Source organism: Sphaerodactylus townsendi, linkage group LG03 (assembly GCF_021028975.2).
Source record: "Sphaerodactylus townsendi isolate TG3544 linkage group LG03, MPM_Stown_v2.3, whole genome shotgun sequence".
Taxonomy (NCBI): Eukaryota; Metazoa; Chordata; class Lepidosauria; order Squamata; family Sphaerodactylidae; genus Sphaerodactylus; species Sphaerodactylus townsendi.
In genome coordinates, this window is record NC_059427.1 from 179,379,940 (window position 1) to 179,395,662 (window position 15,723).

The window sequence follows — 15,723 nt, forward strand, 5'->3', positions numbered from 1 at the left end:
TGTATATGTTGTATATGAGTGAGCTCTTGGTGATCCCCTTGCTCGCATCTGCTGCTTCGCGAATACACCAGAACCTTCCACTTCTGGATAAATGCCCTCCCTCCTCACTCCAGGTCCAGGAGATTCACCAAAACAAAACGTTCGCATGCAGCCAGTGCGAACAGGCAGGATCCTGCAGCTAACAGACCCGGCTCACAAACCCCAACCATCCTAGCTCAATTCAATTCTACAGCAACAGAAGCAGAGAATCCAAACTTCCAACAACCACCTTGTGCACCACAACAGATGCCAGGGAAAGCCCTCCAGAAGCTGTAGTCAAGGATAACACACACTTGACCCTTGCTAAGGATCCCTCCCCAATCTGGGGATAAATGTCCTCTAAGTCCAGAAGGGGGACTTATATTGGGATAGATGTTCAGTGTATGTTTTCTCAAGTCTACTGAGATGGAGCCTGGGATGTGGCATTCATGTGTTTGTGTGTGTGTGTGTGTGTGTCCCCACCGGGTGGCTTCATCACAGGTAGCCCGTAGTGCTCTGCCTCAGCCTCCCTGGCGCTACGGACAAGGCTGGCCCAGGCACCCAAGATCTCAGCTGGCTGTTTATATTTTGGCAGAGGCTGCCTCTTCAAAACAGCAGCCTTCAAACGAAAGACTACAGTCTGCACAGGCTGACCTTTCTCTCCCGGGAGCTCTGCCCTCTATGCAATCTGGGCACCTGGTTAACGTGACCTTGGGGAAGGCCAGGCTAGGCCTTTTCACACTGCAGGTGGGTCCCAATCCAGCATTACCAGGTTGGAGAATACCAAGTGGGAAGAAGAGAAGGCAGATACGGCAATCATGGTGGGGTGGGAAGAAATAGCCCACAGATCTCACGGGGAACTTAGGAAACGCTGATATAAAACAGTTCGGGTTTTTACACTCCCACCCCTTTCTCCTTGTCTGTTTTGATGACAAGAAGCAACCTCATTTAGCAGCTGGGGTTGTTTATCAAAGAGGAGGCCAAGCGCCTCTTCTCCCTCTGAAGTAATGGGGACAGGGAACAAAGAGGAGAGGGGGGTGCTGAGGAAGGGGGAGGAGGGAGAAATCGGAGCAAATAGCCTCCATCTGCACGATTTGCTCCCAATCGGAACCACGCCACGACCCCACACTGCAAAAGCCAGGATCCTTGAAAACAGGTGAGGGCCACCACCCCAAACCATGAGCCCAAACGTCGGAGGATGATGATGATGATGATGATGATGATGATGATAATACCTCCTCTCCCTTTCATTCACCTCCCCCACACCACAGTGCAGGTGGGCAGCTTCAGTTCATCCTCACTTGACCCAGTTGCAGCCCAGACCGAAACTTCACCACAGGCATGCACCCCTCACCCAAATCTTTTCCCGGACCACCCCCGCGGCTCTGACAGGCACGGGGGAGGGGGAGCGGAGGGGAGCCGGAATGCCTAGTGGCTTCAACACCACACCCAGGGTTTTTTGTGTGTGCGAGATCTCTCGGTTGTTGGCGGCGGGGGGATACCAGTCAACTTCCCCCCCCACCCTTTCCAGAGATCCTACTCCACCCCCTCACTCATACACTCACACAGACCCACGCTTTCTGTGCAAACACACCGTCTTCCCTCTTTGTGGGCAACGCTTCTGCTGCGAGGCCAGCTGGCACACATACACACACCATTGGAGGGGGGCGGGGGGAGACTGCAGCTGCGAAGGGAGAGCGGCTGCCGGGATATGCAGATGGGCCCCGATCAATGCGCCACATTATTGTGGAAAAGGGAAAACACACACACACACACATTTCTCTCTCTCCTGGCATCCAAACCCAGACGGCGGAGCAGCAGAAGCATTAGCCAACAACCCCGGCCTGGCTCATGCATGCACAAGCTCGAGTTTTTGCAATGCCCACTTGGGCCCCGAGTGCCCAGGAAAGACCCCCTCCCTCCCCCTGCCCATATCATTTTTGCAACCGGATCCCGCCTCCCCTCCACTGGAACCCACCATAGCGGAACATCCGTGGCTCGTGGGAACGCTCCATCCATCCGAGCTGGGTCGCTGCTGCGTGCAAAGGCGACGCTGCAAAAATAAAGGGGAGGGAGGGTGTTGTCGACGGGCGAGCGGGAAGGGGGCAGCGGCAGAACAATGCCGGCGGGGGCGGGGGTGGGGGGGAGCGCCGAGCGAGGCAGCGTTTGGCACGCCCGAGGTGGCCGCGCGGGGAAGCGGCGTCTGCTGCGGGGCTGGCGCGGCTCACCTTCTTCTCCCTCCCCGCCGCGCAGCCATCGCCGGGCGCGTCACGTGGCGCCCGCTTGTTGCTGGAAAGATGGCCAGAGCCATAGCAACAACTTGACGTGAGAGCTAAGGAGCCTCTCCCCGTCTCTCCCCCCCCTCCTCCCGCTTTTGATTTTTGCGCGCTCGCGGAAGGTTGGGGGCGACCGCGCAGGGGGAGGGGGAGGGGGAAAGAGCTGCGGGGTCTCTCTCTCTCCTCGCCAGGAGGAGGAGGAGGCAGAGAGGGCGCCTTGCTGTTCTCCCCCCCCCCCCCTCCCGACTGCAAGGGGAACGAGGTGGAGGTCGTGCCTGCACCTGCACCCACTGCTTTTTGCGCAGCGCACGACAGTTCGTCTCATGCATGCAACGGCGTTTGCTTGCAAAATTGCACGGGGAGGGGGAACTCTAAAAGACGACCGAATTGCGCTCTGGCGCCGGTTTTCGGGAGGCGGCCTTCTCGCTTGACCAGGTTTCCTGGCGTGGAAAGCCATCCGGTGGCGAAGGAGGGCTAGCGCGCAAGGGCAGCGCGGGATCCAATGATAGGCGCACGCAGCCCTCAGGGATGCCAGGAATCTCCTGCAGAAGCGGACGTTCGGCCGGGTAAAGGGCCGCGCAGAGGCCTAAGAGGCGGGAAGCAACTAGCGCCCCATCGGTGTTGAAGGCCTAGTTTAGGATCGTTCCAGATTAGGGGTAGGGAACCTGCGGCTCTCCAGATGTTCAGGAACTACAATTCCCATCAGCCCCTGTCAGCATGTGATGGCCATGCTGGCGAAAACTGATAGTATGGTCTAATTTATCTGAGCTACTGGAGACCTAACAAAACAGACTGCCTCACTGGGAAAGGTGAATTTGTTTTGCACGATCCTTTCCATAAAAACAGACTTTCTGCTGAGAACTCGCACCAAAACCACTTCTACCTTCTTTGTTTAGTGGTTGTGCCAGCTGGCTAGTATTTGAATGAGAGACCACCAAGAAGGAATACTAGGGGTGCCATGCAGAAGAACACAATGGCAAGTTACACTGTTGTCATGATCTGGACACAGAAACCCAAAAAGGGGTCAGAGCAAAAAGATTCTCGGCTTGATTTAACTTACAGAACCAAGTATCCTGTTTGTTAGCTGACAGGTGCTTGAGCCTAACCGCAAGCTAACTCGGGGAAAGCGATGGCAAACTACCCCACAAAAACGGCTTGCCTATGAAATCACTGTGACCTTTAGCTTGTGTTAGCTAGCCACATCCTATGACAGTTTCCAAGAAGATGTCTGCCTCCCCGGTTCTTTGCAATACTAAGAAAAGTTCTTTGTTCTGTCACATTCTGGATCGCCCCCACCTCTTGTCCAACATGAGTTTCTATGCAGAATAAGTATTAACCTTGCTAAATTAGCTTTTGTAAGACGGAACTGCTTGCCATATAAAGTAGCGCTGGTGACATAGAGATTGATAGGTTAACTGAGCTAACTGTGCCCACTGGTAATCTCTATAAAAAGTTTATGCACGCCTTTGATCTGGGTCCTGAACTCTCAGGTACCCAGATGGCTCTCTGTTGCTGTTATCAGGCCTGAATAAAATAGACTCCTGATCAAAAATAATCGTCCAATTGCTGTTTGACCTTGTCCTGTTCGTGACTGCTGCCTTGGACAGAGGTAACACCACCATCGCATAATTCCAGAAAGGAGCACTATGATGGGGGCCCCTCATCTCCCCACAGGTGACCGAGGTGGGTGGGACTTGGCAACTCTAGTTGGGAAAGATAAACAAACATCAGACAGAGACTGAAAACCATCTTGGACTAAAGGCCAAAATAGGCTCAGATGCATAAAACGTTATGCTAGTTAAAAACACACTTGGAAGCCTTGGGTACCACAAGATACGGGATTCTCATAGCTATGGCGTTGTTTGCAAAATCTTCAATAGTTACACCCAGAAGGTCCACTGAATTCAATGGGATTTGTTTCATGATAGCTGTTCTTGGTGGAGTGGTGGTAGAAGGAACATTTAGTTTACCACATTATTGGCAAAAAAACCAGCAGACTCTAAAGGACTAATGGTGAAAGTTACATCAGAAAGTGTCAAAGCAGGATGAAGACAAAAGCAACGATTACTGGGGAATTGCTCAACTTTCAAGCTGACATGAGGAAACTGAAATTGCTGAAGGCTTTCTATTCGTTGGTTCCATCATCAACTGGGATGTGCAATTGTGAAGGAGCTGGAAAAGATTCTCGGGTGTAAGGATGTGTCATTAGCAACCAAGATTAAGTTAATGAATGACATGGTATTCCCCCTACTATGTATGGGTGTGAAAGTTGGACAATGAAAAAAGCTTCCAAGGAAGAAAGTTGATCCCTTTGAAATGTGTTGGAGAAAAGTTGTACGGATACTGTGAACCACAAAAGACAAATCAGTGGGTTCAAAAGCTAATCAAGCCTGTCCTCTCCCTACAGTGGTGCCGAACCTATGGCACTCCAGATGTTCATGGACTACAATTCCCATCAGCCCCTGCCAGCATGGCCAATTGGGAATTGGCCTGATGGGAATTGTAGTTCGTGAACATCTGGAGTGCCATAGGTTCGCCACCACGGCCCTAGAAGCTAAAATGACGATACTGAGGCTATCATACTTTGGTCTCATTGTAACAATAAGAGTAGGGTGTTTTGTAGGCTGTTAAGAATAGAGTGTTTTGGAGGATACCAATTCATAGGGCTGCCATAAGTCAGAAATGATCTGATGGCACTTGACACACACACAACTGTGTTCAGCATGGCAGCCTCAATTTCCTAATATTCGGAATAAAATATTCGAAAGGAGGAACATTTACATAAACCCAAGTAAAATTTCAGAAACAATACACTGAAAGCAGGAGCGATATCAACTGGTTGACACACATCCAATACACGTCAGCTGTAAGATCTGACAGGGGGAGTCCTTAACATTCCAGGGAAGTGGAATTTACAGAGTTTCACAAAAGCTCCCAAGTCATTTTGAGTTAGCACTGCGAAGTTTCCCGGCCCCCATTTCTCTGCTTGTTCTGCAAAGCGACTGCATTCCCAAAGCATCAGTCAGTCAGACCACCCATTCAAAGTACCCTCCAGTAAAGCCATAAATGGAAGATTTTAATTCAAGAGTTGTTAATGTGAGTTAACAACAATTATTGTGATGTGGGTGTGCATTTTATGATTAAGACAAAATACTACAGGTCTGCATTTAGAACAGGCCTGCATTTAGAAGACTGAATGGAGCTGGATATTCAGGATACAAGACGGCATCCAACCACATTCTGGAAATTGGACATGCCAGCAGGGGCTGATGGGAATTAATAGTCCATGAACATCTGAAGCAACAGATTTGGACACTTCAAATTGGCCATGCCAGAAGCGGCTGATGGGAATTGTAGTTCATGAACATCTGAAGAGGTGGCTGATTTCCCAGCTCTTTCTATCCACTGACCCCAGGCCCAAATTTCAGAGGGCTGGATGTGGTTGCAGCAGGAGGAAAGAATCAGTGGCAATCACTGTTCCCCCTCCCACTTTGAGAAAGGAATACTTAAGCTTTCTTATCTGCCTGGTGGGATACAGGCACTGAATCTTATTTTTATCTGGCCAGGGACAAAGTAAATAATGAATACTCAGCAGCTTTCTTTTTTTTTTCTCTATGTGAAGGTTGCCACATACCTGCAGGAAAAAAAAAACAGTCCCTCTAATAAGAGGCTTAACAGGATGTTATTGACTATGGGAGTCCCAGGTCCAAATCCCCATTTTCCCAGGGAAGTTTGCTGGATGACCTTGGGCCAATTACATGCATTCAGCCTCGCCTACTTCACAAGGTCGTTGTAAGGAAATGCAGAGGTTTGCCACTTCGGGCTGCCATTAAGGAAGGCATCAGGATATAAATGAAGTAAATAGAATATCATTTACCTTCACACCATAAAATGATTCACTTGCCTGTTTCCACACATCAAGTCTTTATTGAAAGGGACTTCTTCATCGTTTGTTCTTTATTGTTCTTCTCCAGCCCGGTTGGGTAGCCTTATGTCCAACTGAATAATCAGAACCAGCCGCCACCCATCTTGGTTTGGGCATGGGCTTCATCCACCGCAATAGTGGACAGAGGGAAACCCAGCTGTTTGGGGGCCAGCATTTCATTACAAAATTAAGCACTGCCTTCTCCAGACGGCACAGGAATTTTCATGCCCAAGGTCTGGCACCTTCGCGCTGGGAATTTATTTTTTAAGGTTAAACCAGGATTAGTTTTAGGTGGAAGGCTCCACCTGTGTTTCCTCTTTTCTTGTAGGGCACTGCTTTTATTCCTCAAGAGATACGAAAAGGCAAGAAGATTCTCTCACTGCTCCACTTTAAACACAACGTTCTTTTTGCGGGCCTGGCTCAGGAGAATCTGACAAGAGCCCGGGCGTTTTGCACACAGACAACACCTCTGATTCAATAATTTATTTCTATTGATACAGAGCAAACTAGAAATACACATCTTGTACAATAAGAAACACTAGAGAGAGAAAAAAGGGCCCCAGTGCAGTGTAGCTCCTGGAGCGCATGCATGTTTCCATGGCACTGGCTTTATTGCATCAAGAGGAATGGCACCTGTCTCAAAAAAAAAAAGAACCACAAGTGGAACAGGGGACTGTGAGTGGTACTGGTGGGACCCCTGGTGCCAGGACCACAACAGCCCCATCAGGCAGCAACACAGGGAGAGGGAGTCACCCAAGGGTGCTGCCAGAGCTCTTCCCCTTACAAGAATAGGATAACAGCTACCATTGCACATCAGATCAACGTACCAGGTAGGCAGGAGTGATTGGAATGTGATTGCTTTTCCTTGCATGCACCTTCAGCGTGCTCAGTGGGTGGGGTCTCAGAGGAGGCCTGCTTTGCCAGATGCTGGACTACTGAGCTCTGCCCCCCTAATATTGCTCAGTTCCCCGGCTTGCAACTAGGGGACCAGAGAGCCCCTCTGAAAGCTACTGAGATCTCTCACGCCTTAGCAAGCTTCCTGCTTGATGAAAGAGACAGGAAATGCTAGCTCTGTTTTGCATTTTTCTCACAGCAGGCGAGCCACAGGAGTGTGTTTCACGTGCCTGAAAAATGGGCACTCTATCCCAACGGGGGCCTTTCTCTCTCCCAGCAAAAGAAAACTTAATTTATAACCTAGTCTGGGGCTTTTACTTTCAGCCTCCACCCAAAATTTGGAATAGGATTGCTATTGGGGGCGGGGTAGGAGGCTGGGACTGCCGAGCCTATTATGTGCTGCTCTGGGGAGGCTTGGACCCCTTGCTGTGGAGCAGAGCTATTCCACCCATCCAGGTGTACGGTTGAGTTACAGAAGTGACATGACGTTAAGAGTCCAAGTAATCCTCTTTCCCTCCCCATCCCCCTCTGCCAAAGAAGATCCCAGCAAGGTCCTCGCTACATCCGAGATTAAAGAACCACCCAGAAACTACATCCCGCCCCCGCTGGGTTAGCAGCCCTGAATTAGTGCACAGCCTCATCCTGATAGATGGGGCAGGGAGGGGGGAATACTAGTTGCACAGCTGGTCCGAACAGAGGCTCTCTCTGCTTCTCTGATACTGGACCCACCTGGAGGGCAGAATTTGAGTGAGGTTTTTTAAAAAGCCATAGTCACAGTGCAACAGGGGGAAAAAGAACCCCCTGGGAACTGAAGTGCAGTGTCAAGCCTTTCAGATGTTCAATAGAAGGGAAATTTTATTATCAACAAGGGTGCTCAGAAAGGACCTAAACCTTCTATAAGGAAGGGGAGACACTGTAAGGACTCTCATCGTGGAGTGAGGAGAACTGGTAAAGAATTTGCACAGTGGCTTTGACATCAGTAGGTAGTGCTGCTGGCTATCACAGGACAAAAGAATATTCGGCCAAGCACCCTGCTGGAAACTGATTATGTAGACGGAGAAGATTGCACTGAATGCCCTTCTTCTGAAGGCACACGACTTAAATTCTTATTGCATATTATTCTGTTCCAGGATTTGATACCGGCTGACCCTGTGCTCGAGTTTAGATCTTACTGCCCTGATCGGAGTCACTGACTCACGTTTGTCACCGGTCCGTTCCAGGGGGCAGATAATGGCCAGCCTCGTGTTTCCCACCAGGGAATGGAAGAAGCTGCCTGCAAAGAGCTAGCAAGGAGCTCCTGATTGACTGTTCCCAAGGAAAGATCAAAGTTAAGGCACTTGATTTGGCAGCCATCCCCCCAGGCCAGCCGCAACAGGGCTCGTCTGAGAGTTCTCCTGCTCACCCAAACAGCAGGGGGAGAAACCATCCCTCTTACTGAGAATTAGGGTGGGGGGAGGGTCAGGGTGGCAGGGAAGAACTACAGGAAGGGGGCAGAAAAGCCTTTTATCTTTGGTGGCAGCCACAGCACGACTCATTAAGCAAACACATTGGTGACAAAGTCCAGAAATCGCTTGGCGTACTGGTCGGGATGCACCGTGGAGATCTCTGCACCAGCCTGTAAGGAAAAGCAACAAGAGTTAAGTACCAGAATTTCCCCCCAGCTCTCTGTAAGGCAAGCAGAGGTTGGTGGGCCAAAGATACTGAAGGTATCTGAAGATACTGAGAAAAGAAAGCATCTAATCCTGGCGGTATAAGTGGCTATAATCAACCACTTTTCCTAAAACTGAAAACTTTCCCCAGTACCCACGTGACATGGAAGAAGATCTCTTTTTGATGCTGTGTGATCCCATTTCTCCTCCCTCACTGTAAACAGCCCTTGCCACCTTATGGGCCACGAAATGCTGCACCAGTGGCTAGCCTGTGCCTACCGGTTACAAGGGGGATGGAGTCAACAGTGAAATAAATATTAGCTGTAATTCCAATATGTATTTGGGTTTTCTGCAGTAACTATTTGAAAGGTAAAAGCAGTCCCTTGCGTAAGCACTGGGTCATTACTGACCCATGGGGTGACACCATATCACAACGTTTGCAGGGTGGTTTCCCCAATTGTCTACACTTTACCCCCAACAAGCTGGGTTTGCCAGTCTTGGGAGGATAGAAGGCTGGCTATCTCAAACTGACTTCTATTGGGATCAAACTCAGGTCATGAGCAGAGACTGCAGTACGGCAGATACGACTCTGCGCCACGGGGCTGCCTAGTTATCGTTTTAGCATTCCAATATGATGATTCACCTACTGTCAGGTGGGACATGCCTCCCCCCACAATCACTTACTGTCCATGAACCATGCAGCTGTTGCTCATATGGGCTGCCAGTATCCCCACCCCAGCTGTCATGATTCCTTGGCAGGCAGGCACAAGGAGATAGGGTGGAAATCACCAAGCAATTACTTGCCACTCCTATCAACAGGAAAATGGTACAGGGGCTGTGGATGTCACCTGATTTTAATTTTTATACCCCTTCCTTTTTCTTAGGGCTCAAGGTGGCTTACAACTCCAAGTTTAAGGAAGTGCAAGATACAAGAAAACCCTCAGAGAGCCAGCGTGGTGAAGTGGTTAAGAGCAGGTGAATTCTAATCTGGAGAACCGGGTTTGATTCCCCACTCCTCCACCTGAGTGGCAGAGGCTTATCTGGTAAACCAGATGTGTTTCCGCACTCCTACACTCCTGCTGGGTGACCTTGGGCTAGTCACAGTTTTTCGGAACTCTCTCAGCCCCACCTACCTGTTGTGGGGAGGAGTTTATAAGCCCCCTTGAGCCTCCTTACAGGAGAGAAAGGTGGGATATAAATCCAAAATCTTCTTCAGTCAACCTTCCCTGCCCAATGAGGACCAGAGTTTCTTCCTAGCATGAAAGATGCCCGTTTAGAGAGAAAGCACCGGCCAGACTCACCCCGTGCTTGACTGTCTTAGCTGCGTGGGCAGCCTTCTTCTTGGCATCATACTGCGTGAGGATATCGATCAGCCCCATGAAATAAACCTCCTTCTGTGGGCTGTCTGGGAAAGGAAAGAGCGGATTGAAAAGGGGCTTGGGGTGCCTGTTTTCATGTGCTTGCAGTTCACTGACAGCTTTTGTCCTTCGTCCATGCTCAAGGAAATTATTCTAGTTTGATTACAGAGCCCTCAAGGCTCATAAAAACCAAATTGCCAGCAGTCAAAAGCTTCCATCGCTTCCCAATCACATACCCCAGGCCACACAAAGTCACAAGAAGGGATAAAATGGCTACCCCAAAATCAAGAGGCAGTTGATGAAGTTGATACATGCCAAGTGACTCCACACAATCATCAACCAGGTTACCTGCTCTAAACAAAGAACAAAACCCCATCAGAGTTCTTTACATAATCTGACCTAAAATCCTTTTGTGTCCCTGTCCCCCAAACCAGTCAGGACTAATCACATTCAACCATGCACACTTATTCCCATGTTACAGATTAGGTAGCCAGAGGCACCACACCAAACAATAATACAGGAAGTAAGGAAGTGGGACAAGAGTCCTGGCTGCCGAACCTCTGCTGCAATCAAACAAATCTAGCACCTCTCCCAGAAGCCAACAACTGCCTATGAAACTAGAACCAGGGTTACAGGAACCACCCAGTGGTGGGATTCAGCAGGTTCGCAACACTTCGGCAGAATCGATTGTTAAAATGGTGCTTGTAAACAACCAGTTGTTAATCAAAGGGAATCAAAGGCCAGGCTACTTCTATTCAGATGCCCTCACCTACTGATCTTGCTATCTTCACTGTTACTCACATGCTACATACTTCATTGTTACTCACATGCCAGGCTACTTCTATTCAGATGCTCTCACCTATTGACCTTGCTATCTTCATTGTTACTCACAGGTATATATACTCCACTTGCTTTCCTACTATCAGATCCTCTGGAGATGCCAGCCACAGATGCAGGCGAAACGTCAGGAGAGAATGCTGCTAGAACACAGCCATACAGCCCAGAAACCACACAGCACCCCAGTAAGAACATAAGAACATAAGAACAAGCCAGCTGGATCAGACCAGAGTCCATCTAGTCCAGCTCTCTGCTACTCGCAGTGGCCCACCAGGTGCCTTTGGGAGTTCACATGTAGGATGTGAAAGCAATGGCCTTCTGCGGCTGTTGCTCCCGAGCACCTGGACTGTTAAGGCATTTGCAATCTCAGATCAAAGAGGATCAAGATTGGTAGCCATAGATTGACTTCTCCTCCATAAATCTGTCCAAGCCCCTTTTAAAGCTATCCAAGTTAGTGGCCATCACCACCTCCTGTGGCAGCATATTCCAAACACCAATCACACGTTGCGTGAAGAAGTGTTTCCTTTTATTAGTTCTAATTCTTCCCCCCAGCATTTTCAATGAATGCCCCCTGGTTCTAGTATTGTGAGAAAGAGAGAAAAATTTCTCTCTGACAACATTTTCTACCCCATGCATAATTTTATAGACTTCAATCATATCCCCCCTAAGACGTCTCCTCTCCAAACTAAAGAGTCCCAAACGCTGCAGCCTTTCCTCATAAGGAAGGTGCTCCAGTCCCTCAATCATCCTCGTTGCCCTTCTCTGCACTTTTTCTATCTCTTCAATATCCTTTTTGAGATGTGGTGACCAGAACTGAACACAGTACTCCAAGTGTGGTCGCATTCACTTGTGCTTTATATAAGGGCATGACAATCTTTGCAGTTTTATTATCAATTCCTTTCCTGATTATCCCCAGCATAGAGTTTGCCTTTTTTACAGCTGCCATGCATTGAGTTGACATTCCCATGGAACTATCAACTAAGACGCCTAAATCCCTTTCCTGGTCTGTGACTGATAGCACTGACCCCTGTAGCGTGTATGTGAAGTTTGGATTTTTTGCCCCTATGTGCATCACTTTACATTTTGCTACATTGAATTGCATTTGCCATTTCTGAGCCCACTCACCTAATTTATCAAGGTCCGCTTGGAGCTCCTCGCAATCCTTTGTGGTTCTCACCACAGAATCACCACAGTGATTCTGGCCGTGAAAGCCTTCGACAATACATTCAACAACCAGTTGTTAAATTAGTTGAATCCCACCACCGGAACCTGCTGTTAAATTAGTTGAATCCCACCACTGGAACCACCCCTCTGCCAAAATCCAAGTAACCCCACATTCTGCCATCGTAAAAGATGCAAACTGAGCACATGCATATCCCTTGTTTTGCAATTTAATCAGCATCTAGAAACCAGGTTTCAGGAAGGAAGGAGTTGTGCCCTGAAAGAATACCAACCTTCGATTCAGTGGGCATCTTTGGGAATTTTAAGTGCCTAGCTTGTAGCAGCCAGAGTCTGCGCTACGGCGCTTGTTTGTCCAATGCGGGTTATTACAGGACCCGCAGATGGCACAGTAATGTGTCATGGGCATTAAAGCCTACAAACCCCTCGTACATTTTGCCAATCTTCCACTGAATGTCACAGGCTTCTATGTGACCTTTCCAGACACCCAGAGAATCCCGTCTGGCATTTCAGCCACCGGACACACAAAAGGTCCCAGATTCAACACACAGTTGAAAGGACCATGCAGTAGGTGATGTGAAAAACATCTGTCTGAGATCCTGTAGAGGCACTGCTGGTCAGACTGAGCTTGATGGAACCGTGGTCCAATCCTTATACATAACTAGCGTGGCCCGGCCACGCGTTGCTGTGGCTTATTGTGATGAAATGGGAAAGGAACAGTAGCAGCAAATCAATTGCAGAGGCCAGCAGTACGTGCTCATGCAAACACGCAGCCTGATACTGTGCGATGTCAGTGATGTGTGTGCCCTTGGGGGGAATTGAAAGGCACACAGGGGGGCTTTCCGGACACACAGGAGGGTGTCTGGACAGGCAAGGGGGCCGTGCGGACATGCAGGGGGTGTCCGTACACGCATGGGGGGCGTCCGGACACGCAGGGGGGCATCCGGACACGCAGGAGGGTGACCTGACACGCATGTGGGCGTGTAGTAATCGGTTTCAGTAATCGGTAATAATCCGTTCCAGTAATTGATAATAATTGGTAATAGTAGGTTTCAGTAATCGGTAATAATCGGTTTCAGTAGTTGGTAAAAATCTGTAATAATAACAGGTTTCAGTAATCGGTTACAATCCTATTACACGCAGGAGGCATCTGGTCATGAAGGGGGGCGTGCAGACACGCATGGGGGGCGTCCGGACACGCGGGGGGCCGTCCAGACATGCAGGAGGGTGTCCGGACAGGCAAGGGGGCCGTCCGGACATGCATGGGGGGCGTCCGGACACGCAGGAGGGTGTCCGGACAGGCAAGGGGACCGTCCGGACACGCATGGGGGCGTCCGGGCACGCATGGGGGCCGTCCGGGCATGCAGAAGGGTGTCCAGACAGGCAAGGGGGCCGTCCGGACACACATGGGGGCGTCCGGACACGCAGGAGGGTGTCCGGACAGGCAAGGGGGCCGTCCGGACACGCATGGGGGGTGTCCGGACACACAGGGGGGCCGTCCAGACATGCAGGAGGGTGTCCGGACAGGCAAGGGTGCTGTCCGGACATGCATGGGGGGCTTCTGGACACGCAGGAGGGTGTCCATACAGGCAAGGGGGCCGTCCAGACACACATGGGGGGCGTCCGGACACGCAGGGGGGCATCCGGACATGCAGGAAGGCTGTCCGGACACGCAGGGGGGCCATCCGGACACGCAGGGGGGTGTCCGGATACGCCGGGGGGCAGTTCTGGGTGTCACTTCTGAGGAAACCCTCTGAGGGGCGTGACGCAGCCATTCAAAGTATGTAATAATTGGTTACAGTAGTTGGTAAAAATCTGTAATAATAACAGGTTTCAGTAATCGATTACAATCCTATTACACACAGGAGGCATCTGGTCATGAAGGGGGGCGTCCGGACACGCATGGGGGGCGTCCAGACACGCTGGTGGGTCATCCAGACACACAGAAGGGTGTCTGGACAGGCAAGGGGGTCGTCCGGAAATGCAGGAGGGTGTCCAGACACGCAGGAGGGTGTCCGGACAGGCAAGGGGGTAGTCCGGACACGCATGGGAGGCGTCCGGATACGCAGGAGGGCGTCCAGACACGCAGGAGGGTGTCCGGACAGGCAAGGAGGTGTCCGGATACGCCGGGGGGCAGTTCTGGGTGTCACTTCTGAGGAAACCCTCTGAGGGGCGTGACGCAGCCATTCAAAGTATGTCACAGTTGCTGTACTGAGCTTACTCCTGAGTTATGCGTGCCTGGTTTTCTTAACTGTAACCGCAGTTTTCAGGGAATCTAGGGTGCCTGGCCACTCCCTTTCGTCCCTTGCATGTCGCCCCTCACTCTCTTCCCTCCCTCACTTCTCTTCCCTTGTATGCCACCCCTCCCCCTCCCTTCCCTTTCCCTCCGCTAGGGTGGGTGGGTCATATCAAGATGCTGGGCCCCCTGCCTCCCCTCCCTTGCATGCCACCCCTCACTGTCTCCCCTCTCTCACTTCTCTTCCCTTGCTTGCCTCCCCCTCTGTCCCTTTCTTCTCCCTCCCTCTCTTCCCTTGCATTCTACTCAGTGGTGGGATCCAAAAATTTTAGTAACAGGTTCCCATGGTGGTGGGATTCAAACTGTGGCGTAGCTCCAATGGGGCTGGGCGGGGCACAACGGGGGCGTGGCTGGGAATTCCAGGGGCGGGGCATTCCTAGGCAGGGCTGTGGCAAGGAGGCAGCCGCTGCGCCAGTCCGTGGGCGGGAAACGAATGCATGCAGGCACAGGCTGCCACGCACACCGGTGCACCTCCTGCTAGACTGATTCAAGTTCTGCGTGCTACTGCTGAGAGGAGGGGCGTAACTAAGGCAAAAATCACGTGGCAAAATCACCAATTAGTAACCCCCTCTCGGCACACACAAATAATTAGTAACCTACTCTTGGGAACCTGTGAGAACCTGCTGGATCCCATCTCTGATGCCACCCCTCCATCTCAGTGGCAGTGGCGTAGGAGATTAAGAGCTCGTGTATCTAATCTGGAGGAACCGGGTTTGATTCCCAGCTCTGCTGCCTGAGCTGCGGAGGCTTATCTGGGGAATTCAGATTAGCCTGTACATTCCCACACACGCCAGCTGGGTGACCTTGGGCTAGTCACAGCTTCTCGGAGCTCTCTCAGCCCCACCTACCTCACAGGGTGTTTGTTGTGAGGGGGGAAGGGCAAAGAGATTGTAAGCCCCTTTGAGTCTCCTGCAGGAGAGAAAGGGGGGGATATAAATCCAGACTCCTCCTCCTCTTCTTCTTCCTCTTCTTCTTCTCCCTCCCTTCCCTCATGTGTATGTGTGTGTATGTGTTTCACTTCCACTCGAGTTACTGCCTATGTACTGTTTTCACTGCTCATATTTGGCCATCTGAGTGAACATTCTAAGCAGCACGAACATTCTAAGGGTGACAGTTACACACAGGCAGCTGAATGTCCTTCACCATGGAGCACCAGGAAAAAGGTGTTTTACCTGGGCCAGGTGTGAAATTTCAGGAATGTGAACATCTAAAAACACTCTCGCCTGGCTGACTATAGTGGCTGGGAATTTTCAAAGGAATTGGCCCAGCAGTTACTGAGGTATACTGTCAT

At 50.5% G+C, this 15,723-nt stretch overlaps 2 protein-coding genes across 3 annotated transcripts in view; both read right to left on the reverse strand.

Annotated features, from left to right (window-relative positions):
• The window catches only part of DTX3 (deltex E3 ubiquitin ligase 3), a 38,650-nt gene extending 36,126 nt beyond the window's left edge, over positions 1 to 2,524 (reverse strand). The window contains exon 1 of the mRNA XM_048490501.1: positions 1,997 to 2,524. The gene's annotated coding sequence lies outside the window, so the exon portion shown is untranslated. The remainder of the gene's footprint in view (positions 1 to 1,996) is intronic.
• A 4,163-nt stretch (positions 2,525 to 6,687) lies between these two features.
• The window catches only part of PIP4K2C (phosphatidylinositol-5-phosphate 4-kinase type 2 gamma), a 58,645-nt gene continuing 49,609 nt past the window's right edge, over positions 6,688 to 15,723 (reverse strand). For both annotated transcript variants that reach the window (XM_048490935.1, XM_048490936.1), the window contains 2 exons: positions 10,064 to 10,167; positions 6,688 to 8,728 (listed from right to left, as the gene is read on the reverse strand). In XM_048490935.1, the coding sequence (XP_048346892.1) occupies positions 8,648 to 8,728; positions 10,064 to 10,167 (185 nt within the window). In that variant the 3' untranslated portion in view covers positions 6,688 to 8,647. The remainder of the gene's footprint in view (positions 8,729 to 10,063; positions 10,168 to 15,723) is intronic.